The sequence below is a fragment of the Rhinopithecus roxellana genome, chromosome 15, assembly GCF_007565055.1.
Source record: "Rhinopithecus roxellana isolate Shanxi Qingling chromosome 15, ASM756505v1, whole genome shotgun sequence".
NCBI lineage: Eukaryota > Metazoa > Chordata > Mammalia > Primates > Cercopithecidae > Rhinopithecus > Rhinopithecus roxellana.
Window position 1 is genome coordinate 125,697,571 of NC_044563.1, and position 25,411 is coordinate 125,722,981.

A 25,411-nucleotide genomic window follows, 5' to 3' on the forward strand; every position below is an offset into this window, starting at 1 on the left:
AGGAGGCTGACTGCTATATTGAGCACATTAGCAGAAGAAATGCCTGAGAGAGTCCTGATGTGCACTGTGTTCTGAGATGGCTGCTCTGATTGAAATCATTATGAGTAATTTCAGTAAAACCAATATTGTAATTATTTGTAAATGTTGGTTTGCGATTCAGCAGCAATCGGCAGGTTGCTCCCAGAAGACCCCTGGTGTTAATTACACCCTTGGAGTTTAGCTTTAGCCATGAGTCAAATGTTCCCCCCAAAATGTATTGTAAAGACTACACCAACAGAACATTAAAAAGAAACTTTGCCAATAACAAATATAAAGTATTGTGCAGTTCTGTTATTTTCTAGCAGGATGTGAATCATGAACCCAAGAAAGAAAGAACGTACCATAGAGGCCACATACAGTCAGATATATCATAGGCAGGTCCTATGAAATTCTCCCTTAGAAACCATAATTGAAATGTATATTTCTGGTCATGCCTATCACAGGTTCTCTGTTTGTAATTACTGTGCTACTGTACCCTTAAATCTGAATCGGCTTTATGCCCTTCCTCTCATCAGCAGAAGCCCCAGGAATTAGAAAACTCCGGCTGGATATCTGAATTCCACAACAAAAACTGTAGCAAATCCAGCGTACTTAAGACAGCATTGGTGAATTTTAGCAGGAAACAACATTCTATTTCTCTCTCAAAGGAGTCCAAACACCAAGAGTTAGCTGTGCCTTCTGAATGAAAGGCTGGGGTGCCAAACAGGCATCCTCAAGAAAGCCTCTATCTGGGGCTGGGCACAGAGGCTCATGCCTGTAATCCCAGTACTTTGGGAGGCCAAGGCGGGTGGATCACCTGAGGTCAGGAGTTCAAGACCAGCCTGGTCAACATGGTGAAACCCTGTCTCTACTAAAAAGAATAAAAAAATTAACTAGGCATGGTGGTGCCTGTAATCCCAGCTACGCAGGAGGCTGAGGCAGGAGAATTGCTTGAGCATGGGAGGTGGAGGTTGCAGTGAGCAGAGATCGCACCACTGCACTCCAGCCTGGGTGACAGTGAGACTCAGCCTCAAAAGAACAAAACAAAACGAAACAAAAAGCCCTCCATCTGTGTTCTCTATTCATCCACTTTGTTTTCTCTCTCATAGAGATCTGCACAAAGTGTCAGGTGTCTGAGCATAAACTCATGATAAATGTGGGGCTTGCATTACAATCTTTTACTTTTCCTATCAAATAAGACTGTCTAGTTTTAAAAATACTGTTCATTTTGTTTATCCTAACTCCTGCCTCATTTGGGTGATTATTTCTTCCAAGCCATTTGAAACTTGTGTTATATATACTTTTTTACTCTTAGTTTTTGAAAAGTCCAAAATGTACGACTTAGCTATTCAAATATGATGCCTATTTACTTTTTCTAAGTCAGAAACATTACAATTACATCCAGAGGTTAGAAACGTGGCTGGTCCTTAGGGCAACAGCAAATTATCTGAGGGAATCAGGATTTAGCATTATCAGACCACTAACTCTCTTTCCTGAAACAAAGCTCTTAGCCCTTGACATCAAACAAAAGAATCGGATGTGATCTATGTTGCATACATTCTTGGATCCTCACGACTCTCCCTGGCGCCTCTTTTGGTAACCTACCTGGCTATTCTAGGGATGCCGAGTGGCTTTTGGACAGTCCCGAAGAACAGCCTGGCAGTGTAAGGGTGGGTATTAATTTGTCTTTGGCATTGTTCCTGCTAGATGAAGCTTTTGAAGTTTTTTCCCCCCCTGGACACTTTTGTCTTCAGCATTACGGCTTTGCTTGTGCCTGAGTGACCAGAATCTTTGCCATCCGAGTCCCTGGCTCCAGGGAGCCTCGGGATACACAATGAGTGAGTGTGGGTATGGCCAATTCCCAGCTTGCAGAGCAAGGATGCTGAGCTCCCCGCGGCCACACTCACTAAGGCATCTGGTCTGTAAATCCTTTCCAGCACCAGTTTCCTGAGGAATTATGAATGTGAGAGTGCGTGTTGGGGTGGGGCGGTAAATGGCAGCACGAAGTACAAATTAAACAGCAACCAATGAGCTCTGACAGACCGAACCACAAAAATACCAGTTCCCTTCTCGCGGGTGTCATGAAAACACCAACAGATTAATTGGTCAATTATCTTTGTTTCATCATCCTAAAAAGAAAATATGACCAGGAAGGTATGCCTTGTGGTTATGGGGCTGATCCAGGCTGAGGAAGTTATGACAGAAATAACTGCTATCACCAACAGTTAACTCGGCTCCTGCCTCCAAGGCCACAAGGGGGGCTCGTGTCCGTCTTCAGCTCTATTTCATGGACATTAGATTGATTATGAAGAAGAATGTGGCTCCTGGGGAATTTCAGCCCTCATACTGGTGACCCTAAGGGAACTGTCAGTTTCCAAGGCCAGCAGCAGCCCACAGTCCCTGCCCATAGGATTTGGGCTGACACACCTCACTGCCTTTTTCTTCAGCCCCTTCCCACTGACTCTCTACCCTGGGAACCTCTAGTGCAGGGAATCCTTGGAGGTAAAGGCAATTAGAGCAGAAACCCTGGTGAAAAGTCTGTGTCGACCTGCCAGAGATCGTGGCAATCCAGACACACAGCTGTAAAAAAATAAAGGAGGGAGTGGAAGGGGTGGTTAGTGATGTTTTCAATCTAAGAAGGAAGAGTGGGTGTTAAAGAGCTTAGCTCATCAGAATCAGCATTTCCTAGTACGAGTCAGTGTCAGTAGCTAAAGAAAAAAAATATCATTATGAATGGCTGGGGAGGGAGTCATGCTCAGACATGCAGCACACAGACAGAGGGGTGCAGGGGGCTTCTCATCTCACGCATGCTGCTGGTGGGGAGTCCCATTTACACGGAGTCCTCAGTAGCTGGTGGACAAAGCCACGGCTCCGTGGAGTCATTGGAGGAAGCCCTGCAGTGACATGATGCCATGACCTTAGAAATCAAAGTTTGCATTCTCACTTCTTCTTTTCTGGGACAGGTGTCTAAACTTATCTGCCAAGCCCTGTAGGCTCAGGGGCCAAGTAACCATAAAGGATGGGGCTCAATCCCTGTTATAACCTCCCTTCTCCTTCTGAGTCGCTACACTTCATGCAGTGCTGCTGGATTCTGTAAACACTGCCCCGCTGAACTCAGGTAGATGCAGCATCCAGCTTATGCTGTGCATATCCCAGGCAGTTTTCTTTTTTTGAGGGGGTGCAAGGTGGACAGGGAACATCAGATGTCACCAATTGTTGGGTGTACAACCCACTGACAGCAGAAAGTCCCCCCTCACTCCTCCGCTTACTTTCACCTTTCTCATTTAGGCCCAATTCAGCTTAAATCTTTGCTAATACCCAGGGAGAGGAGGTGATAACTGTCCTTAACTAAGCTTTATTGCTCTCCTCCATGAATTGTATTGGCCCTGACCTCTCCATTCCCTTAAATTTTATTGTTAAAGGCCAACTCCTGCTGCTTATGGGCTCACCTGAATAAGTCCTCAGTTTGCCCCCTTGCAGATGGCAGGAGAAGGTCCGTCATGGATGAGGACATGGTTCCAGGAGGGAGTAATCATAGCTTTGGAATTCTCTAAGGCCCTCAGTGATTTTTTTTTTTTTTTTTTTTTTTTTAGTACTGGCCACATTTTTTACGAACAGCCAAGACGACTGCTAAGGAATGTTTCTATGGCAACTGCAGAAAACATCTTTAAACATTTCTTGCCCTGGCTTAAAATGTCTGGAAGCGAGCTCTCTTCAGAGGAGTGAATTAGTGTCTACCTTATTAACATTGTGCTTTGTTTCGCTCCAAATTATAGCATTGCACAGAAATGACCAAGCTTGTTTTTTAAAAAGAAATGAATAGGTTTCAAATTCAACATCCAGTAACTGCTCACATTGAAGATTTCATGGGAAAGGCCCAGATCTTTTCCCAGAACATCAACTACTGAACAGTCATCACAAGTCTGAAAAATATCTAGTCTTGCTGATGGTCAACCTTTGGGAAACCATGAAAATACAATATTTTGGGTGGGACTTGTAGTTTAGAAAATCTTAAGCTCTCTATATTCTCTGTCCTAAGACTTGCATATTCAGATGATTTTTAAAGGTAAGCCCAATTTATTGGCATGGACTGCATCAGATGTTCTGCTTCTGGGACAATCCCACCTTATTTCGTACAATGTCAACACCCAATATCTCCTTTTTGGAAATGAGGATGGCTCATAGGCAAGTCCAGGAGTCTGGCTGTAAATGGGACTACACTGGGGCCAAGCTGACATCCCTATAAAGCTGAGGTGCTCAGAGATGGGAAATGTGGAGGGTGAACGAGAGGGAAGGCACACAGGGCTAAACACACAGGAGGAGAACGAAACACAAGAACAGACCAGGAACAAAGGACATGCGAGACCAGCTGTTGACGGTTTTGTCTGTGTGGATGTCGCCCAATCAGTTCTCAGAGAAGTGAGGTCAAACAGGGACCCCTTGCATGCATGGGCACACCGGGGGTTATTGGTGTTAGTTTTGCTTTCGTGATCCATGTAGCCCATGTCTCAGGGTGTGATTTGAAGTAAAACATTTCAGTTAGGAGAAAACTGAATGCACATGACTCAAAGCGCAGGTTCTGAATAGGTGTTTGATTTTACTTGAGGGAAGCTGTGAGCAGAGGCTTCCTTCTCTCTTTCTGGTAAGCGAGAAATGTTTTAATGAGGTTGTGACAGTCACAATATTAACTAATTATTTTGTCGTTGCTATGCACTTAATTAGGCTATAATTTTATTTCCTTTGCTGCAAGGGTCAATCATGTGTTTCTTGATTACACGGAGATCTCCAGTCATGGTAATTACCAAGTGACTTTTGCTTTTTCTCCCCCTCCCTGGGGGAGGGCCACTCTTAAAAAGTGACACCTCGGTAATCACAGCCAAACTGCTCTAATCCAAATTCTTAAATCTCTTATTTCAGAAAGTCCTCAATGTGCATGAATTTTATGAAGCACTCTCATTGGGTTTTGAACAAATACAACCTTTGCAATTGATATATTTCACTCTGCAGCATTTCAAGGTTGTAAACATTTTCATAGGAATGTGACTCATTTTAGAACAACTATGGTCTTTAGAACTACCAGATAAAGTTAAATAACAATGCTATAAAGCTAATTTGCCAAACACCTTTCTGGGAAATAATTTTTATGAACCATCTGGTAAAAATTCAGTTTGCAAACTGTGCTGTGGCTAATGTGGGTTGACTGTAGAGAACAGTTTGTGTGACCAAATTTCTTGAAGCAAAATACCAAACCAAAGGTTGTCGTGATATCAAATTGTCATGTCAAGTTTGCAAGGAATGATGAATTCTGGATGTGAATTGAGAACCAGAGGAAATCTCTCAAATGGCTTTGCTTGGGAAATCTGAGACAGAAGAAATGAGTGTGCCCTACGTGCCAGGCTGTGGTCCCAGATTTATTTCACTAATCAGAACAAAGAGTTTTACCTTCTGTTCACCAGCGTGGACGACATCATCAGCACCATGCAAGCCACATGACAAAGTCACATGATACGCACGCACATGATTGGTTGAAAGGAAAGTGGAGGAGGTCACATGGAAAATACAAAAAAATTAAAAACTGATGTAAACAATGGGCAGGGAGAAAAATCAACAACAAAATCACAGACTAAATAAAAGGAGAAATTAAATTAAATTAGCAGCATATATAGGAAACACTGGGAGGGCAGCGAAACTGCCCAGAAATAGGATAATAAATCATAAAGAGCATTTGGTTAACAACACCAATAAGCATTAGCTACGGCTGCAACACTACATATTAATACCACATCAGGAGCATGTAAACTTGTTTTGAAATGGGGAGGTGTTGCTGTCAGGAACCAGATGTCAAAGTCAATCCAGGAGACTGTTAAAGGAAAAGAAAAAAGCAAGTTATTATCCACAGATTCCAGAAATGTCTCAGCATCCTTGGGAAACAAGGGCAATGAAACAGAATGTGGGTCATCAAGGAAAAGTCCTGAGAGTCTTAAGGTGGAGACTGTGTGCCCTAGAAGAACAAAAGATTGTATTAAATCAAACAGCGTCATTTCATGTTTCCTGTGGCATAAGGAAGAGGGGAGCATGGGCTGAATGAGGCTGGGTGGATGCATGCCAGAGATGGTGGCTTTGATGATCTTATCTCACTTCTTTCTCCACAAACCCATATTATTCCTGAGACCTCAGTGAGCCTCCCTAAAGTCAAGACCCATATAAAGGAAGAGGCCAGTGCAGACTAGGGAATAGGTTTCCTTCTGATGGTTGAGACAATGGCTGTGCTGACACTAAACAGCAGAAACTGTACCTTTGGCCGAATGTGCTGAGAGTTTGACATTAAGCAAATGTTTGGCCATTTGTGGTTAAAGTGTTTTGTTTGTTTTGAAACAGGGTCTCGTTTCATCACCCAGGCTGCAGTGCAGTGGCGTGAAGATAGCTCACTCCAGTCTTGACCTCTCAGGCTCAAGCAATCTTTCTGTCTCAGCCTCCTGAATAGCTGGGACCACGGGCGTGTGCCACTATGCACAGCTAATTTTTCTATTTTTTGTAGAGATGGGGGTTTTGCCATGTTGGCCAGGCTGGGCTCAAGTGATCCTTCTACCTCAGCCTTCCAAAGTGCTGGGATTACAGGCTTGAGCCACGGCACCCAACCTGTTGCGGTTAAAGTTGTATCTTTAGACTTGTGGTTGCACTGATAAGATGTACATTTGAGATTTACAATGAAAAAACAAAAACTTTTCTTATGTGGACATAAAAGCATTCCTTTTGGTCCTATGTTGTGACTGAGTGATCTTGACTTGTTAAAAGGCATTTTGGGTTTCTGACCTTAAATTTAAGAGGCCAGGGAATGTTTTGGTCCATTGCCAGTTGAGGCTGAGGGAGAAGGGCAAAGAAGGGAGATGAAGACACCTTTCTGTGTAAAGAACACCGCTGGTTAAAAATAACCCGAGAGAAATGCTTTAACCAGGCCACCTCTTCCCTTGCCACTGTGAGCTGATAGAATGTATGCTTCTTTCTTATTGTCTGGCATTACACAGATTCAGGTACCTTCCTACCAAAGGGGACTTGCAGGGACTATATACAACTAAGCAATTGCTCCTTTGGTTTTATTTAGAATACCTTTATTCCCTCATAATTATAAATGGGTACACACACACACACACACACACACACACACACACACACACACATACACAGGCAAAACTGGGAGATATTTATTTTCAACCCCATTGATGGATTGATGATCGATGGATATTCACATGCTGATAGCTACTCTGCTATTAGTTTCACTGCAATTCACATGTGCTACATTTCACTTACTGGTGAGAAATATGTTCATGCTAAACTCAGGCTGCTGCCCAATTGTGAGCATCTTTCCTTTATCTCAGTATCCACTGGGACCTACAATTTGGGTCAGTAGTCAAGTGGTTCAAAATAAAATGACTCAAACTTTCTTCCCTCTGGATGTCACAACTAAGCATTTTATCTGTGGGCAGAAATGTCTGATGTTTAAAAATTAAAGACATGTCAGGGGAGAGACACCTAATTCCTTCTTCAGGCAAAATCTGGAGCCAAGATTGTGTTTCACTAACAGAGAGGACCAACCTACAGTGAGTCACCTTAAATGTGACACAGTTGTACAAATACGTTATGTAGCTTTCTCCTACTGTGCCTGGACACACATTGCACCAGGCTGAAAAAGGACAGGAGTGACACTGTAGAATAAGAAAGGAGGCTGTTAGCTGCATTCCTTTCCAAATGTAAAAAAAACCTCATAATCTGAATTAGACCCATGCGAGCACAGCCTATTGTCATCGGCTCTGCTCTGCTGACAAAATGAAACCTTAAAAGCATCAGGAATTAAAATTCATCACAGCACACACACGGAGGGAACACCAAGAAAGCAGACCCTTAGCTGTGTTCTGCAGTAGAAAAAAAAAGAACCATTTCATGCAACACACAGAACCAGGAAACTCTTTTCTTCTCTGTTCAATTATGTATCGGAAAGCTTGGCCCTGGGAGCTGGAGTTATACTTTGCATACCTGCTTTCTGCCTTCTCGTTCTGCTTGATGAGATGTATGCCATTTTTTTTCTGTGCAACCAGAAATATTATAAAATCTAAAACTCCCACACAGCTTCGATGCTTGAACACTACAAACTTGCACACATACATACTCATATGGATTCTTCAGGGGATTCAAGTCCTCCACACACATCTTACTTCATTAGAGCATTATAAAGACCAGTTTGGAACACGTTACAGCAGTGATTCTGTGTAATGTTTTCTATGATGAAAAAAAGAGGATACAGTCTGGCTCTTGACTCTATTGTCAAGAGATAAATTCCAGCACTTTCATCTGGACTCTCAACCCAGGGGGAGCCTGGATTAGGCTTTTTCTGCCCATCATTTTTCTAGCACTGAGGCAGGAGCCTGAAAGGAGACAGCAGGAAGGAGCTCTCTCCTTTCCCTGTGCTCTGCATACAGGGAGACAAAGCCAGGCATGCTGTCAGGAAGCAGCGGCTCCTTCTTTCTCGGCATCACCCTCTCCCTTTCCCCAAGCTGCCATTTTCTCCTATTCCTTCTCTGGTTCTCAGTCTTTTTTCTACTGCTAAATTAACACGCACATGAGCGTGTGTATTTCAGAAGGAGGGACAGTAAAGCGAAAGCCGGGAAGGAGATGCTGTTCTTTTGTGTCCTCAGCGTTTCCCTAATCCTTGTCTATTTTTAACTAGAGAGTCGATTTGGAAAGGCCTCCTCATACACGGAGTATTCTTCTAATAATCACCCCCGTTCTTTTGCTGATGCTTGGTTTGCTCTCTTGGCCAAGCAGACGGCATGCTTAGGAAACCACACCAGGCTAGGAGCCTTCATGCATTCACAACTGTTGCTTTTAATAAAAGGGAAAACAACAGGCAGCGCTGTAACCTAGAAGTCGGCTCTACAACAAGCGATCAGAGGTCTGGCTGAGAGCAGCTCAGCCCTGTACTCACTAGCTGGTTCTGTGGTTGCAAGGGCAGGAAGAGGCCAGGTTGCTATGGAAACATGACAGACAGAAAAGGCACAGAAAGGTGAAGCAGAGAATGGAGATAAATTAAACTCACAGCTATATATGTATATATACATGGGTGTGCATATATTATATGTATGTAGGCATCATTATAAAGATGGTGAAGGAGGTATTCTCTCACTCTCTGAGTGATCAATATTAATATACATATTTATTTATTTATCTATTTATTATTTTGAGATGGAGTCTTGCTCTGCCACCCAGGTTGGAGTGCAATGGTGCGATCTCATCTCACTACAACCTCCATCTCCCAGGTTCAAGCGATTCTCCTGCCACAGCCTCCCAAGTAATTGGGATTACAGGTGCATGCCACCATGCCTGGCTAATTTTTATATTTTTAGTAGAGACAAGGTTTCACCATGTTGCCCAGACTGGTCTTGAACTCCTGGCCTCAAGCAATCCACCCACCTGGCCCTCTCAAAGTGCTGGGATTACAGGCCTGAGACACCATGCTGGGCCTTAATATACATATTGAAAATACCTTAATATACTTATTTAAAAGAGATGATCAGAGATTCTGCTGACAAATGACTCTTACGCAGCAAGAGATAACATAACTCTCATTTATTCTGACTATTAATTCCAGTTGCTAAATTCTGAGCAGTATGTTTTGTGTTCTTCACTCTTAATCTTTAATTTTCACAAACACTTAAAAGGTAAGTGGAATCCATTCTTCAGCTTAGAGGTAAGAAATCTGAGACTTGGGGAGGTTTAGCGACTTATCCTACATCATGGAGCTTCAGGCGGAAGTAGTGGAGCTGTGATTTGAACCCAGGTCTGTCTACTTCCAAAGCCTGAACTCTGTCTGCTACAGGACAGTGCCTGGAAAAGCACTCCATGGGGTGGTGGGCATGTTTATGAGTCAACAGATGGTGACAGAGGGCTTCTGAGCTTGAGGCTTGAGTCACCTCCTGAGTCTGAGCCCAAACTGCAGGGGCTTCTGATATATCAAGGAGAATAAAGCCAGCCAGGTGGCACCACCCTGCCTGCCCATTTGCTGCTGTCTGCCACTCTGGGCAGATGCTGGCATTGCATCTTGTGTCTTACTGAGCTGTGGTCTTACTTTGCTATTCCTCCCTGGAAAGCTAGGTTCAAAACTCCAAACAGTGGCAGGCCTGGAGCCCCTTCTACTCCTGCACATTCAGAAGAACAAAAGGATAGGACAGCAACATTAATGAGATCGGAAAGGAGCAAGGCTTAGCCAGGAAGACGAAACCTGAGAGCGACCTGTTGACATTACTGCTGGCTCAGTGGTAATGATCCCGGGTGGGTAAAGCAGAGCTTGATAAACATTAAAATGTTTGTGATTTTCTTTAGGGTGGCAGGACGTGGGTGACTACTCCTCCTATTTTACAGAGGAGATAAACAAGGCTCACTTGTGAAGGGTTAAACGATTTGCCTAAGCGCCTACTGCCAGGCACATCTGCCAGACACTGTTTATTTTCCCACAAATATTTACAAGAAAAGTATGCATTTATGGATAAAGTGAACGCTACAGGCCTCCCTATCTAATTTCAATGTCTATATCCAACTGTGCCAATTAAAATGAAGGGTAAAAACAAAACACTCCAACACATTTTCTATGACCCTGCAGAGGAGACATTTTTCTTGGTCAATTCCCTTGGTCAATCTCCAAATACGAGTTTTGATCCAGCCCACTCAGAATCCTGAGCACAGGGGTGGCCCCAGGGAAGCTGCCTTGGGGATCCTGCCTGCAGGGGTTTCTATCCAGAGCAATGCTTTTCCCTCGCCTCTCCTTCAGGGAAGGCTGCCCCTCATGGATCTGAGAAGCCCTATGCCTGTTTCTCTTCTCATCTGCTTCTCTAAAACCCGACGCTGCTTTCCGCCAACTGAGTTGAATTATCACCTGGTGAAGGAGATAACATTAGGCAGAACAAACTGTGGCTGGTGGAAAGCGACCTGCAGAGAGATGGATGAAGAAAATGATACTCACTATCTGGTGGAGACAATGGAACAGGGGTAGACGAGCTAGCAGATGCCGCTGAAGAAAGAAAAATGAAGGTGGGGAGAAAAGATCATTGAGGTACACAGATACTGAATGAAAAAAATGGAAGCAACAACCCTGGGGCGTCAGTATGAGGAGCTGAAGCCAGTTACAGTGGGAAGAACAACACTGTGTTTGAACAGGTGGCCAGGGCACCAGCGAGGAGCAGGGCTCTCTCTAACTTCAAACCTTGAGGCTGTGCACCTGCCAAACCCTGCAGTTTAGGTAAAGTCTGGCCCAGGAACAGCTGCACAAGCCTCAAACCTTGACTGAAAACAAATATCCAGTTCAGCAGGACCAGCTGTCTCCATAGGACCAGAGGTATAGGAGGAAAGGGAATTTGGACCTCAGTTTAAGGTGAACCAGTGAAGGAGAAAATAGACATTGGCTTTTCATGTTACACATCTATATATGTGTTTCTATCTAGGCATATATTTCCATATATGACTTTATTTATAGCAAAACCTATATGCCTCACTCATTTCAACATCTGAATGAATGAAACAGAAATGGCTGTCATACCTAATGTGTACTACTGGGTGAAGTTCATGATCCTTTATCATACAGATGATGCTGCAACCACTGCTGCCTTCCAAAAACTCCCCTACAGAATGTGGTTATTTGGAGGCTACTACAGAAGAGCCATGCAAATAATATTCAGGATTATTCTCACTCCTCCAGAGGATAGAAATGTTGAAGAGACTGGGACTGAAATTCTAGCCAACCTTCTGTGTAGAGGATGGTTGGTTGTGCATCTGAGATACTGGGACACTGAATGGATCTTTGGTTTTTCATTGGCAAATATTTGGAAGTAGTCCCATCAACAGTCACAAAACAAAGTCACCTTTGAGAGCTAGATGAAAATCTGGAAAAACCTCAGCGTATCTCCGACACTGCCTTAATATCTAATACTCATGGTTTTGTCTTCTTTGAACTTCCATATGAGGGCATCTCATTAAACCATGAGCACAGTGTCACTGGAATCAAAGCAACAAAGAATCGTAACTCATCATTATTGGATGGTCTCCTTCCCTCTCTTTTCTTTGCTTGGCTTGAATTGTTTGCATAGTTGTCCATATTATTCTGGCAAAGAGATGGAATTTTACGTGCTTTAACCACATATATGACAATCCATTTAACTTATACTTGCAGTGCGCCACCTGGGGGACAACATGTGAAAACAAAAAATCTCAAGATGCCTCCTTTAAAAAGTAGAGACTCATTCATAATCTCTATATTCAAAAAGAAATTGTCTATTTCGCTTCATGGTACAGAAGCAAATTAAGATGTATTGTTTGGGCAATGAAATTATGAAGGTGGGTAGCTCAGTCATGGAGGGGAAGATTCACAGCTAGTTGTAAGGAATCTCACAGAAGCAGCGCCTCACAAGGCAAACAGAGGTTTTGAGCTTTCCTCCTGAGTGTCTTGATGGCATGCACATATTTGGCTTAAAAAATAACATGAAATAGGTACATTCTCCCAGGTTAGAGTTTTATTTGTTTGTTTGAAGTCACAGTTTCCTCATGACCTTCATGCACATTCATGAACTACACACAAAGGAACCTCCAAACAGGTAAGCCATGCTTAGTAACTGGCAGCTTGAAAGCAGGAGTCCATCAAGAATTTGTGGCTTTTACTAGCTTCCCTGCTCATCCCTGCTTTGACATATCCATGTCTCTAAACACGGAGAGGTCTATTAAAAAACCAAGAAAGCAATCCCATTATTGAGACATCTCAACAAACTTCAAGTGATGAGTCAGTGCCAAATGCGCTGGTCTCACCTGACACCTGGCAGCCCAGGAGTCCGGCAGCAACATCTCCCTGTGCAGCACACTGGCCTCTGCTGACTCTGTGCCTTCTCTTCCTTAGGGCTTGGGGTGTAACCAGGGCACAACTCCAGCGGCATGGGATCCTGCTGTGCATCTGCATCCCAACAGTATTACAGGACGGGGGTGCAGTGTCAGCGGTGCTGTAAACTGGCATCAGAAACCAATGCCACTGGTTCTTGGGCTCAGTGCAAGCACACAGCTAAACTGGCGGTTGGTTCTGTTTACCTAAGTTCAGACAACCTTTGTGTCTTCCAAGAAATGGGAGTAAGAATTCAGAGAAGGTCCTTCCTAAGGCTTGTTTCTCAGTTCCTAGCAGCAAAAGGGTGGGTTTGTCATAACAGTGGTAACTGCTGGCAGCATCCTCCCAATGATATCTATTTTCAGGATGGGTCTAGGGGTAGTAGGATACTCTGTGGGCTAAGTCCTCACTTCAGCAACTCTGGGAAGATTATCAGGGCACAAAGAAAGACCATAATAAGTCATCTTTGGTGATAATATGATGTTCCCATAGGTTCACTGCCTCATCCTGCTAACGTTCTTGCAAAAGGCGTGCTCAATTCTAAGAACATGCCATGGTTCTACTTATCTAAAAGAAGTTTGCCTTTTGATTCTTCGGGCCTTAACTTTATTATATGATTGAGAAAAACTGACTTTTTGTACCACTAACAATGCCTGCTGTTGTAGCATTCATGACCTACTTGGAATGCAGAGATGACACCACCCTTTTCCAAAGGGCTTCTCGGAGTCGTGGTTACTTATCCATTTTGATACTATCAGACAATAAACAACAAGGTCTGGAGACCTCTTTTTTGTAGTTAAAAATTTTAATTTAAGGTTAAAATTTCACTAAGAATTTCATTTTTAACATTGACTTAAAAATACAGCTTCTGCTATATATATATATATATATTTATACATATATAAAATCTCACCTTTGCAAGAACTGAGCTGGCAATGCATGAAAACCACTGTGGCCTTTGAAGTACAAGACCCAGTTACTCTGATTCAGTACTCAAACTCCAGTCACTGGTTAGAAACTCAGAGGGGAGCCTCATCCCAGCCTTCCTCTCTTTAATGTAACTAAGCCAGCATTCATTTACTGATCAAATCCAGACCAGAGGAAACCTGGAGACTCAGTTGAACCATGAGTTAAAGATCAGGGAAGATCCAGAAGGAAGGTTCTCTCATGCCCAGAGTGACTCCTCCCAAACTTGCTTAGGGCATAGCAGCTGCACGCCCAGAGCAGGTACCTGTCAGTCCAGCTTGATGGCTCCATCCCCCAACTCTGATGCCTTCAAGAGCTGGTTCATCCCGCACCAACTCTGCTGAGGGGGGATTTGGCACTTGCTCAAAATCTCAGAATGCCTACATGTAGCTACTTGTTTTTGCTGTTGCTGCAATATTTCTGAATAATGTTAGAAAGATAAGCTTCCTTGGGTACCTTTCAGGAGCAGGGAGCCTTTTTCTGAAAAGACTGTACAGCTTCCTGAATACCTTTTCTTCGGTGTCTGTCTGGGTAACACCTCCCTCCGTTATTCTGGTTCAGCCTAGGAAGAGCCAAATCTCAGGAGAAGGGAAGTTTAGGGGCATCTCTGCAGGCTGACGGGTTCAAACCACAGTTCATCTCTCTGTTACCCTTGTTCCCTGTGTCCTCTATGTACAGCTTCCATGATTAGGGTGTCCTTCTAGTGAGGAATCTCCCCTTCCCTACCATGCATGGCAGAAGAGCTCCTACATTAGCTGGTTAGTCTTCGCCAAACAAAGAGATGCACACTGCAAGTAACTACATGCTAAAGAACAGAGCTGACCGGAACTAGAGACTTAACTCTGCAACAGCTGCCTGCGGGACATGCCCATGGCTCAGAACCAAAGTTCATGCTATGTTTTGACTATGGCAGCTACAAGGAGCCTCTCTGGCCATCCTCCTATTCCCCTCCAGCTACCAAGCTGACAGACAAAAAGCAAGGAAGCAACTGAGCTCAATTCCTTTATCTCCTAAAAGCAAATATGAAAATCCTTTCAGGTTTTTTTTCCTTCAAGGTATTTTGAATAGTGACCTGGTGGGGCTGTGGTCACTTTCCCGGCATCCTGGCTGAAGGTGAGGCGGGGCTATAGCATGTTATTCAGGGCCCATCTGCAGACTTCCACCATGCTTGGCTCAGCAAACATCATCTTTGCCGTGGGGTAATCATCACACACAAAAATTAATAAATAAGCACAATTTCCAAAGACACAGAAGTTGCATGCTCTAAAACAGGAAGAGTGTTAGCCTCTTGGAGTAACCTACAGACGTTAACAACAGCACAACTAGACTAAGGTCAGTGTGGTTAGGGCCCAGACAATATCATCTACTTCAGCCTCTAGGGGACAAAAAAGGGACCAGAACTAAATTAAGAACTAGAACTAGCAGATGTTAACGCTATGGAAACAGGTAATGAGGTATGAAGAGGCACTTACGTGGAGGAGGGCTATCTGCATTTCCCATGGATGGAACACAGACGAAAAGAAAAGACAAGAGACAGACCCAAGAAAAAAAAAAAAAAAAGATGTAAAAGATAATGACTAGAATCCGCAGAGCACATGGAGCTGGAAACTCAAATTATCAAGTTACTTCAAATCCAGAGAAAGAAGCCATTCCTGTAGAAGGAAGATGAGACAGGCTTTCCTATTTCTGGGAAGAGGTAAGGGTAGTGGGTCCCTTTGCAGGTCCCTGGCTTCAAAGAGAAGGAAGCAAAGGATTCTCCCAGGTGCATTTTCAATCCAGGGGTCAGAGAGCCCAGGGAACTCTGTGAACACTCAGGAATTTAGTTCTATGGCATCTTCTTTAGCTGGGTGGACTCAGGAGCGTCCCAGGGCAGTATCTCTGTCTGCAGAGGGGTATGACAGGAGCAGAGCTTGCCCGGAGCCTGGCTGCTGGTGGGAAGGGAGGGCACAGTGGGATAGGCGTAGTTTAAAGAAAGAGGGAATGGCAGAGGAAAACCTAGAGATACATCCCTGAGTGGAATGAGGGGGAAGCAATTCTCTTGAAAGAGGCCATGGGGAATGCTCTTGCTATGGGAGGGAGAGGAGCAGAAAAGGCCAAGGCCAGGGCTACCTCTTCCCCTTGGTTTTGCTGGGTTTCTGCTACTGCTCACATATTCTATAGCAGTTTCCATTTGTCTCTGACTTAATATCTCTGCTGCATCAACAATCTCACAATGCATTATGTGAACTGTCACCATCTTTACCCGTGTCCTGCAAGTCACTGGATGCTTAGGGCTTTTGTGGCCTGTCAAAAAGCAACTCTCCCAGATCCTCTGACAACCCACTCCTGGTTTTCTCCCCACTTCCTTTAATAATGTGTTGGTGCCCTCCCCGCGGCTGTTATTCTAACGAGCTGGACCGGCTACTAGGACAGTGTCCCCAACCCCTTGGAGAAAGAGAATGAAGGGACTGTGTGTTAGCTGTCACTGAGAACCAGAGAACTAGGAGGTGGGGCCTCCAGGAGCAGAGGGATCTGAAAGACAAAAAGCTGTGGTCTGAACAATGACATGGGCCAGCTCAGGGTCCCCCGCTGCCCCCAGGGAGAAGTGGGTGGGCTGGGAAAAGGTGGGCAGCTGGCTTTACTTACGGACTGGCTGCGTCTTGAACTCGGAGGCCGCACTGATCTCACCCAGCCCTTTGCCATTGAGCGCCGCCAGCCTTACGGCGTACGTTGTTTCGGGCTTGAGGCCCACAATGGTGACGATGCCCTCCATGCTGGCTGTTATGAGAATATGGGAAGGATGACAAAAGAGTGAAAGTCTGCTGTTAAAATAGTGCAGCCACTCTGGAAAACAGTAGGGAGGGTCCTCAAAAAATTAACTATAGATTTATCATTTGGTCCAGCAATTTTATTTCTGGGCATATGCATAGAATTGAAAGTCAGGACCAAACAGATACAGATAACTGGCTATCCATGTTCACAGCAGCATCATTCACAATAGCCGAAAGGCAGACACAACCCCAATGATCACTGACTGAGGAATGGATACATGAGATGTGGCATATACATACAATGGAATGTTATTCCACCTTAAACAGGAAGGAAATTCTGACACATGCTACAACATGGATGAACCTTGAAGATATTATGCTAAGTGAAATAAAATAAGCTAGCCATAAAAGGACAAATGCCGTATGAGTCCACTTATAGGAGGTACTTAGAATAGCCAGCTACATAGAGACAGAAAGAATGGTGGTTGCCAGGGGCTAGGGAGAGGTAGCGAATGAAGAGTTAGTGTTTAATGGGTACAGAGTTTCAGTTTGGGATGATAAAAAGTTGTGGAGATGGATAGTGGTGATGGTTATGACTTAATGCCACTGAACTGTACACTTAAAAATGATGGAATATAAAATGTATGTTATTTATATTTTATATTAATAAAAATAACTAGAATTGATCTTTAAAAAAAAAAAATCTGGTGGACAGATAGTGACATGAGATCAACCTGCAGATGTGACTTTGACCTAATTCTGGAGGTGCAGTTCCTAATTCTCTAGGAACACGCACAGGATGGCAGTGCGGACATCTGAGTACCGAGGTACTCATGATCCCAATGGAAACACCGACTCCCCCAACTCACCTTCCTTGGCATCATACCACTTGGAATGCCATACTTCTTCACCCACTGCTCTCCACTCAGCTTTGTATTTGAGGATGGGCACCCCACCTGTGGCCTCTGGTTCATCAAACTGCACCTGGGCTGTGCTGGAGTATGGCTCCACCTGGTCGATGGATGGTGAAGAGGGAGTGTCTGTGGGGAGGACACATATGGAGACCCAGGTGAGCCCAGTTTGGCCCAAGACCATTAACTCCCAGTCACAAGGCACATCTCTTTCATTTCTGCTCACTCTTGGGAATCCTGTCACTGTATCCTGTACTCCTGGCCCATCTCACCAGATGCTTCTTCCCCAACATGCCCCATGCGCAGATCCAATGACTCCCAGCTTCCCAACCCTCTGGCTTTGCTGACCCTGGCCCTTTCTTCTTCCCAATATCCTGGAATCACTCAAGTACACAAATTGGACTGGCAGGGGTAGGTGGGGGGTTGTGGCAGCTGCCGTAAGGGACACTCACCTGCTTGAACAAGGATGAATTCCAAGGACTCCTGCCCAATGCGGTTCACTGCAGTACAGTTGTAGTTTCCAAAATCATTTTCAGAGTCCGGGGTCACCTTTAGAAGAAGAAGCTCTTGGGTTACAAGTGTCCCACGGGATGGTCACAGACTCAGATCTTTATTTACTGGATTAAGTGAGTAAAAAACAGAACTAGTAAAGTACAAATCATTAGCTCCAGCCCAGCCTTAAACAAGAGAAAAGAATAGCAGAGGGGCTCATGGGAGAGGCACATTCAGGGAGGGGACTGGTAGAGTGGGCGAAGGGGAGCTGAAAAGAGGCCCAGTGTCTTCTCTAGCCCATGCCAGAGAAGTAGGAGAGAGGACTTGAGCTGCATTTTGGAGCCCATCTAAAGTCAAACTGCGCTTTCTCTGCTCTGCCCCACCCCCATCCTGACTCACCTCCAGATAGCTGGCAGAGGGGGTGTTGTAGATCTTGATATTGCTGTAGTTGGAGCTTGGCAGCAGCTGGCCATCCCGAAACCATGAGATCGTGGCACTGGGATAGGCAAATACCTCGCAGGTGATGTTCACCTGGTTCCCCTCCCAAGTGTACACAGCCACAGGGCCCTGTAGCTTCGGGGCATCTGCAATAAATAACAATGACTATCGGGATCACTGCCATGATCATGAAGCCCCCATATCCTGTCTCCTGGCACTGGGAAGGAAGGTGTGCCCCAAAGCAGAGCTAGTGCCTGGTATAGTAGAGGTCAGGGCCGTTTTAGAATTCCTGTGCACAGCATGCAAAGACTCAAGGGCACAGCAGGATTGTAAGAAGCCTGGAGATGGTGTGTGTGGGGTGGCTTGGGAACAGAGCTCTGAATGGCCCAGAGCCAGCTGCAGGGAATGTGAGCAGAACTCATAGGGTACAGGTAGGTCCTTGCTGCTGTTTTCCTCTCTCATCCTGATCCTACCTTGCCCCACCCCTCCCACGTCCTTCCCCATTTATTCCTCACATTGCACTTCAAGGTACATGGACTGGGAGTCCTGGCCGATGGTGTTGCTGGCGGTGCAGATGTACTCTCCGGCGTCAGTATACTGGATGCTCTTCAGGGTCAGCGATGACACACGGGCATGGCTGCGCACCACCATGTGCCCATCCAGCGTCTGCCGGGGGGAAAGGGAGCGTGTCAGAGCCCGAGGCAGAGCGGAGGGCAAGAGTGCTATGGCAGGATGGGGTCTAGGAGACTAGGCCATCGCTTGTCTGTGACCTGTCTCTCTTCCTCTCTCCTCTCTGTATCAATGGCTTTCTTACTTTAGGTACCATCTAATGGGGGAGGCTCTGGGAAGCAGCATGAAAACCTGGGAGTATCCAAAACAGAAAATGAGACTCAGTTATGTCAGGCAGCCTGATCTAAGTGCCAAGATTGGTTTAGGGCTAGGTTCCCCAAGATGACTTTGTTTGGGATGTCTAAAATGGAAGCAAAGCCTCCAGCCAGCAGATACTGCAGCAGCAGCAGCAGCAGCAGCAGCCCTACCTCATGAGATGCTGGGAAAACTGCATTGCTACCCTGTCCTTTCTGTCTGTCCACCTGCCAGTTCCACGGTGCATTTACCCGTAGCAGGACATTCCAAGTGCCCAACATAAGAAATTATTAAAGAAATCCTTATTTCTGCAGATGCCTCTTTCCTGGATGCTTAAAAGTGAAATAATCCCATGTAAAAACAAGACAAACAACTCAAAGATCAGGAGCCACTGCACTGGAAGTGAGAGTAACTGGGTTCTCTCTCCAGGGACAGTGGTACAGAGAGTCCTAGGCAGGTCTGGGATCCTTGACACCTTGGCCACCACCATTTTATAGTCCTTGATACAGCAATGGGCTTCCTAAATCTCTGGAATTATAATGATTGGTTAAAAAGAGAATAAGTACATGGTCCTAAGGCAATGGGTACTGGAGTATTTCCAAGCGGATTTTCCCCTTGACATTCTAAGTAAAAAATGCTGGCCCAGAAGAGTCTACGCATGTGGCCTAACTTCAGATTCTCAGGAAAGTTAGTGATCTGGAGAAAAGGTCTTGTTCTGTGCAGGCTGGGCCCTCTTGTCTCCAGTATATGATGTTCTGTAGGGATGGACAGGTGGTTATATTCTGCACCTGGCATCTGTCGTCCCATGCATTGGGTCTTTAAAGAATGACAGAACTATTGGCTTCAGGTTCTTTGGATATGCTGATTTGGGGCCCTGAAGCCCAGAACTGCAATGTCATACAGCAGCCAGAGTAGGAAGCTCACAAGAAAGGCATCACTAGCCTTGTTCAGCAGTCTCAGCAGATTTACCAGGAGAAGTCCCTTGGACCATCACTGACAGAGCTAGTCTATTCTGGTCATCTCAGCCCCTCGCATTTCATGTCTGGAAGCTGAAAAACTACTCTAGCAAGAAGACAGAAGAGCCAAGCAAAGTCATGACTGCCTACTGCTGTGAGTGCCATTCCTCCCTGGGATGAGTTCTCTGTTGCTCTGCTTTGACCTACAAATCTGGGACACTGGTTGGTTGAAAGACGCATCCCAGGAGATGCCACACATTAATGAGAGATGACAACAAACAGGTGTGGAGCACTTCGTTAGGAAGCCTCGTGACACCCAGTTTGTTGGTGATACTGGAGTTTTGAGGGGTGACAGTGCTGATACATTCCAGGACTATTTTCATACGTCATACACACAAGTCTTCACCTGTGAGTCTAGACTAGTGGCCTTGAGAGCATGGGGCCATCCCTGCAGGTATCTCTAAAGGGCTGTGCTGACCTGCTTGTCTCTCTTACTTGTCCAAACAAAGCAGGACTGAAGGCAGAGGGAACTTAAAGACAACCCCTGGCCTTTCTGGTGATCTCTGTGATATCAACCAGCAACTGAACTAAAATTCTTTGTGACACAGACCAGACTTGTCCTGCGGCTGCCACACACAAACTTGGAAATTGAACCATACTCTTCTGGAAGTCAAGAGAACATTTCCATAAGGAAGAGATGTTATAACAAAAGAGGCAGAGAAACTAATGTAGGCAAGAATAGGACCTTAACGACAACAAAGCAGGGGATATTCCGAGTCTTTACTCGGAATAATCTAGAAAATGGTTGAAGAGAAGCTTAGAAAACAGTTGCATTGGACAGCCATGCCTTTTTTTTTTTTTTTTTTTTTTTTGATTCCTATCTAGTTTCTTTCAGGAAATTTCTCCATGTGGAAATTTCTCTTGTTTAATGATGTCCACAGACCAGCCTTCTAAAGAGAATTCTTATTTTGCAGTAGGCTCACTACAGATTTGGTGATGGAATTATCTGCCAGATGCCCAGTTCTCCCTTTGAGAATACACAGATAGACTCCAGTGTCATTAGACTATCTTCCCCTGAAATGCTTTTACTCTGGCTCCTACACAGCTTCAGGGAGTGCCACCTACCAGCCATCCAGACAAAAAGTTATGCTGACCACCCAGGCTGCAGCAGAAGGAGCAGACGAGCTCTGGGCAAGTATGAAAGATATTGATGGCAAGAAAACTCCTTTTTCCCCCAAAAGTATGAAGAGTAATGATGATTATTCTTCTTATCAAAACGTTTTTGTCTCCCTCCTTCCAGGTAAAAGTGCTAACGCTTTTAGAACTTACAAAATGAAATTGGCCATAACCCGAGCCTTCTTTTGCACTCATCTGGACTTATGGTCTTCATCTCCGAATGAGACAAACAGGAGAGAATGGAACTTCTGAGCCCTAGGGGCAGCATCCACTTGAAAGTCAATTATGTCCAAAGTAAGACACTCACGATAAGGACACTTCTGAAAAATGGAGTGAGGTGTCTGCTTTCCTGGGAGAAAACCTATTCCTTCCACTTACAATAATAATTCTCTTAACATCTCCTTAATGCTCCCTGATAAATCTCACCTCCTCCTCAACCAGGTCTAAACGAGAATGGCAAGGAAAGTTGTATGAGGCCAAGCAGAATGAGATCTGTAGCTGCTTAAGAGTGGTTGATAATTAACCCTTCTTCTCTCTCTTCCCCAGTCCCAGTGGGTCCATGACTTTTGGACAATAAAGCACCCAACCTGTGACAGCACTAAGTGATTCCTGTGCCACAGGCGGGAAGCATCTCAGTGAGGATGTGCACTTAACAGTCATCCCAGTGACAGGGAGGAGGAAGGTCTTATACACAGGAAGTTTAGAATGAAACGAATTTGACAATGGCAGCCTGTTCATATGCAGAAACTAAGATCAGTGCCTGGGGACAGGCAGTCAACTTTTAAATATTAAACAGCATATCAATATGGATGGCCTTGACCTGAACACATGAGTTATATGTTATGAATAATTATCATTTCTGAAAGATTAAGAGGATAGATTTACCAAATTAAAATCCAGAATCTATAGGATCATCATGTTCTGCATTTATAGCATTACACGATCAAAGCCCCATCTGGATAAAAGGCAAAGGCTACTTTAAAAAGGTCCTTAGAGATTAGATCCTTGAATCTCATCTGAAGTCTACTGGTTTTATTTTCACTGTATGTCACTTCATATAAATCAGGTAAAAAATTATAGGCATGATCATAAGTAGGGTCTTGAGATGTGTCAATCAAGGTCTAAAGATTAATATTTAGCTTCAGTTTTCAAACTAAGTCCCACATTATCCAAACTGAAGCAATGAGTCAGAGAAATTTCAAAGGCTAAATGCTACTGACTTTAAAAAACATAAAACCATTTGTACCACATCATTCTAATCTCATACATTTAATGGTCTATAAAAGTAATGGAGATATGTTTAGCAATTTGGGAAAACCAACGAGAGATGTCATTTGCATTGCTTTTGAGATGAAACTTGACGTGATAATTTACCAAGACTGATTATTATAAAATAAGTGAGCAACAAGATGAGTTGAGCTGGAAAGGAAAGGGAGGAGTGGGTTTTTAGATCACTAACTCTGTGACTTTATGGTCCAGAGCCACATCAATCATGTGAGTCAAAAAACTTTCATCATTTCAAAATGCCTGGCCTGGGAATTGGGGGCAATTTATTTCTATTGGTATAATTACCTGGATGTGATTTTACCAGCACCAGCAAGAGAGTAAGATCCAGTTTTAGGAAATAATATGGATTTGTTCATCCACTCCCAACACAGCTTGCTTGCTCATCCTAAAATGATACTATTGCTAAGTAATATCTACCACTATCAACCTATTCTTTAATCTAGCTAAATTACTAATTAGTTTAGCATGTCTGGTTATTAAACTGCAATGGTGAGTTAAACTGTAATGCTTTCGAAACTAAAGACTGGCTAGTGGTCAGGCAAGCTATACCTCTTGCTTCTCTGGTCGAGTCCACGAAGCCTGGAGAGAACAAGATATAAAACACAACAAGAAAGCAGTAAAATTTTACAACATGTTGCTTTAGAGAATGTATCACACTGCATTCCGTGCACATGCAGCTTTTCTTTAATTCAGAACTTTTTCCAAGGCCCACTTTCAATGGTGTGTTTATTACACAACTTAACTTAGGATTTAGCTTATGTCCAGCTTTTTTTTCCCCCTTAGGCACATTAAAATGTATAATTCAAAAGGTTCAGGCTTTCCTAATCTTTGGTATACCTAGATATGAATACCAGTAGGGCCAGACTGCTCTTGTTCCAAAATACCTTAAATATTGCTCACAGTATTTGGTGACATGACTAGTTCTAACCACATTATCTAGAGATACTTAGAGAGTAGGTCTTCTCCAGCTGGGTGTGGTGGCTCACGCCTGTAATCCCAGCACTTTGGGAGGCCGAGGCGGGCGGATCACGAGGTCAGGAGATCGAGACCATCCTGGCTAACACGGTGAAACCCCGTCTCTACTAAACATACAAAAATAAAAAAATTAGCCAGGTGCGGTGGTGGGCGCCTGTAGTCCCAGCTACTCGGGAGGCTGAGGCAGGAGAATGGTGTGAACCCGGGAGGCAGAGCTTGCAGTGAGTGAGATAGTGCAAGTGTACTCCAGCCTGGGCGATGGAGCGAGACTCTGTCTCAAAAAAAAAAAAAAAAAAAAAAAAAAAGAATAGGTCTCCTCCTTTGGATTTTATAAGGCAGCTTATCATAAATATACTAATGCCATTTAATGCTCATGCATTTTATAACTCTTTGCATGCATTCTGTGAAAATCAAATTTTTATTGCCAAAAAGGTACGAAGCAAGGAGCAGAGAGGTACACCAGGAATGAGAAGTATGAAGTCCTTGAGACCAGGAGTCAGGAAGCTTTGAGGATACCAAATGGAAGTAGTTGTGGGAGGGCTCCAGTCCTTAACAGCAGAGAATGCCCAGATGGCATGCGGGCTCCAGCATGTACCATCTTCATCAAACACGGCATTCCATTCACAAGTTGGCATTCGCAAGCCAACCCAGGGACACAGGGGTTAGGGAAATTTTCCACCCACATCTAGATTTTTTAATTTCTCCAGCACTTGGAAATCTATTCTCCTTACAGTTTATCTGTTTTTCATACTACGATTCAAAGATACGATAGATGCATTGTTCTTTTTATTACATGGCAAGACTGCCTGATTGTCTCTGATGTTCAGATGGAAAAAGGATAGAAAAGATGCCAGAATCATAGCAACGCAATCCAGGGAATGCAAATAAGTTAGCAAACATTTAGTAAGAGTCCACTAAATGCAAGGAACTTTTGTGAGAAATGAGATGGAAATATCAACTTATGTCACATGATGTGGGAATGAAGAAGAAGGTGAGAACAGAGGAACATGCAGAGACCAAAGTGACGGTGGGCCAACATGTCAAATGTGCTTGCCAATTCCACATCACTTAGAAGCTTGTCGGTTACATGCCAGGGCTGCAGGAATCAAGATCTTTCTTTTGAGAGACTCTATCACATTGAGTTGTATGTTTTTTCAAATCTGATTATTCTTGTGTCTCCCAAATCACTACGGTTCTGTGGCTTTTAGAATAAGTAGTTGCTAGTAACACAAAGCTTCCAGTAACATAACCTCTTACTTTTGTGCCTGGTGGAATGATAGGAAATATCTTGGCCCTAACCATTTGGTGAACGTGTGACCCACATTAAGACAACCTGATATGCAAATGTACACACTTATGAAATAAATCAAGGTATGATTAGTAATCCTCCAAAAATTGTTCTAGGTTGTTTTGATATTCATATTTTATTTTCTTACACACAAGTCTGCAGGAATATGTATATAAAACAAAGCGAAGCATTTCTATAATTTTCTTATGTATTCTGTTATTCATGTGCCCACACACTGGATAAACCTGACTCTGATTGCTCAATGCAGTCATCTTTTCCAGTGTTTAAAAGCAGGCCCTGAGTTTGTACTGAATGAGGAATTTTTTTCTGGTGAAAAGGAAATTCCAGCTTCCAAAGAATCCAGAACTTCAAAAGTTCTC

The 25,411-nt window shown here is 44.0% G+C and overlaps 1 protein-coding gene across 14 annotated transcripts in view; it reads right to left on the reverse strand.

Annotated features, from left to right (window-relative positions):
- NCAM1 (neural cell adhesion molecule 1) overlaps positions 1-25,411 on the reverse strand; it is a 316,719-nt gene that overhangs the window by 26,339 nt on the left and 264,969 nt on the right. For 2 of the 14 annotated variants that reach the window (XM_030917883.1, XM_010382366.2), the window contains exons 9-18: positions 23,318-23,347; positions 19,001-19,151; positions 18,447-18,631; positions 18,008-18,104; positions 17,514-17,684; positions 16,520-16,651; positions 15,367-15,381; positions 11,030-11,077; positions 8,999-9,040; positions 5,461-5,463 (exon numbers count right to left, since the gene is read on the reverse strand). In XM_030917883.1, coding sequence (XP_030773743.1) covers positions 5,461-5,463; positions 8,999-9,040; positions 11,030-11,077; positions 15,367-15,381; positions 16,520-16,651; positions 17,514-17,684; positions 18,008-18,104; positions 18,447-18,631; positions 19,001-19,151; positions 23,318-23,347 — 874 coding nt within the window. Of the gene's footprint in view, positions 1-5,460; positions 5,464-8,998; positions 9,041-11,029; positions 11,078-11,805; positions 11,809-15,366; positions 15,382-16,519; positions 16,652-17,513; positions 17,685-18,007; positions 18,105-18,446; positions 18,632-19,000; positions 19,152-23,317; positions 23,348-25,411 lie in introns of all 14 variants that reach the window. The other 12 variants (XM_030917884.1, XM_010382367.2, XM_030917887.1 and 9 more) reach the window with 7 other exon arrangements.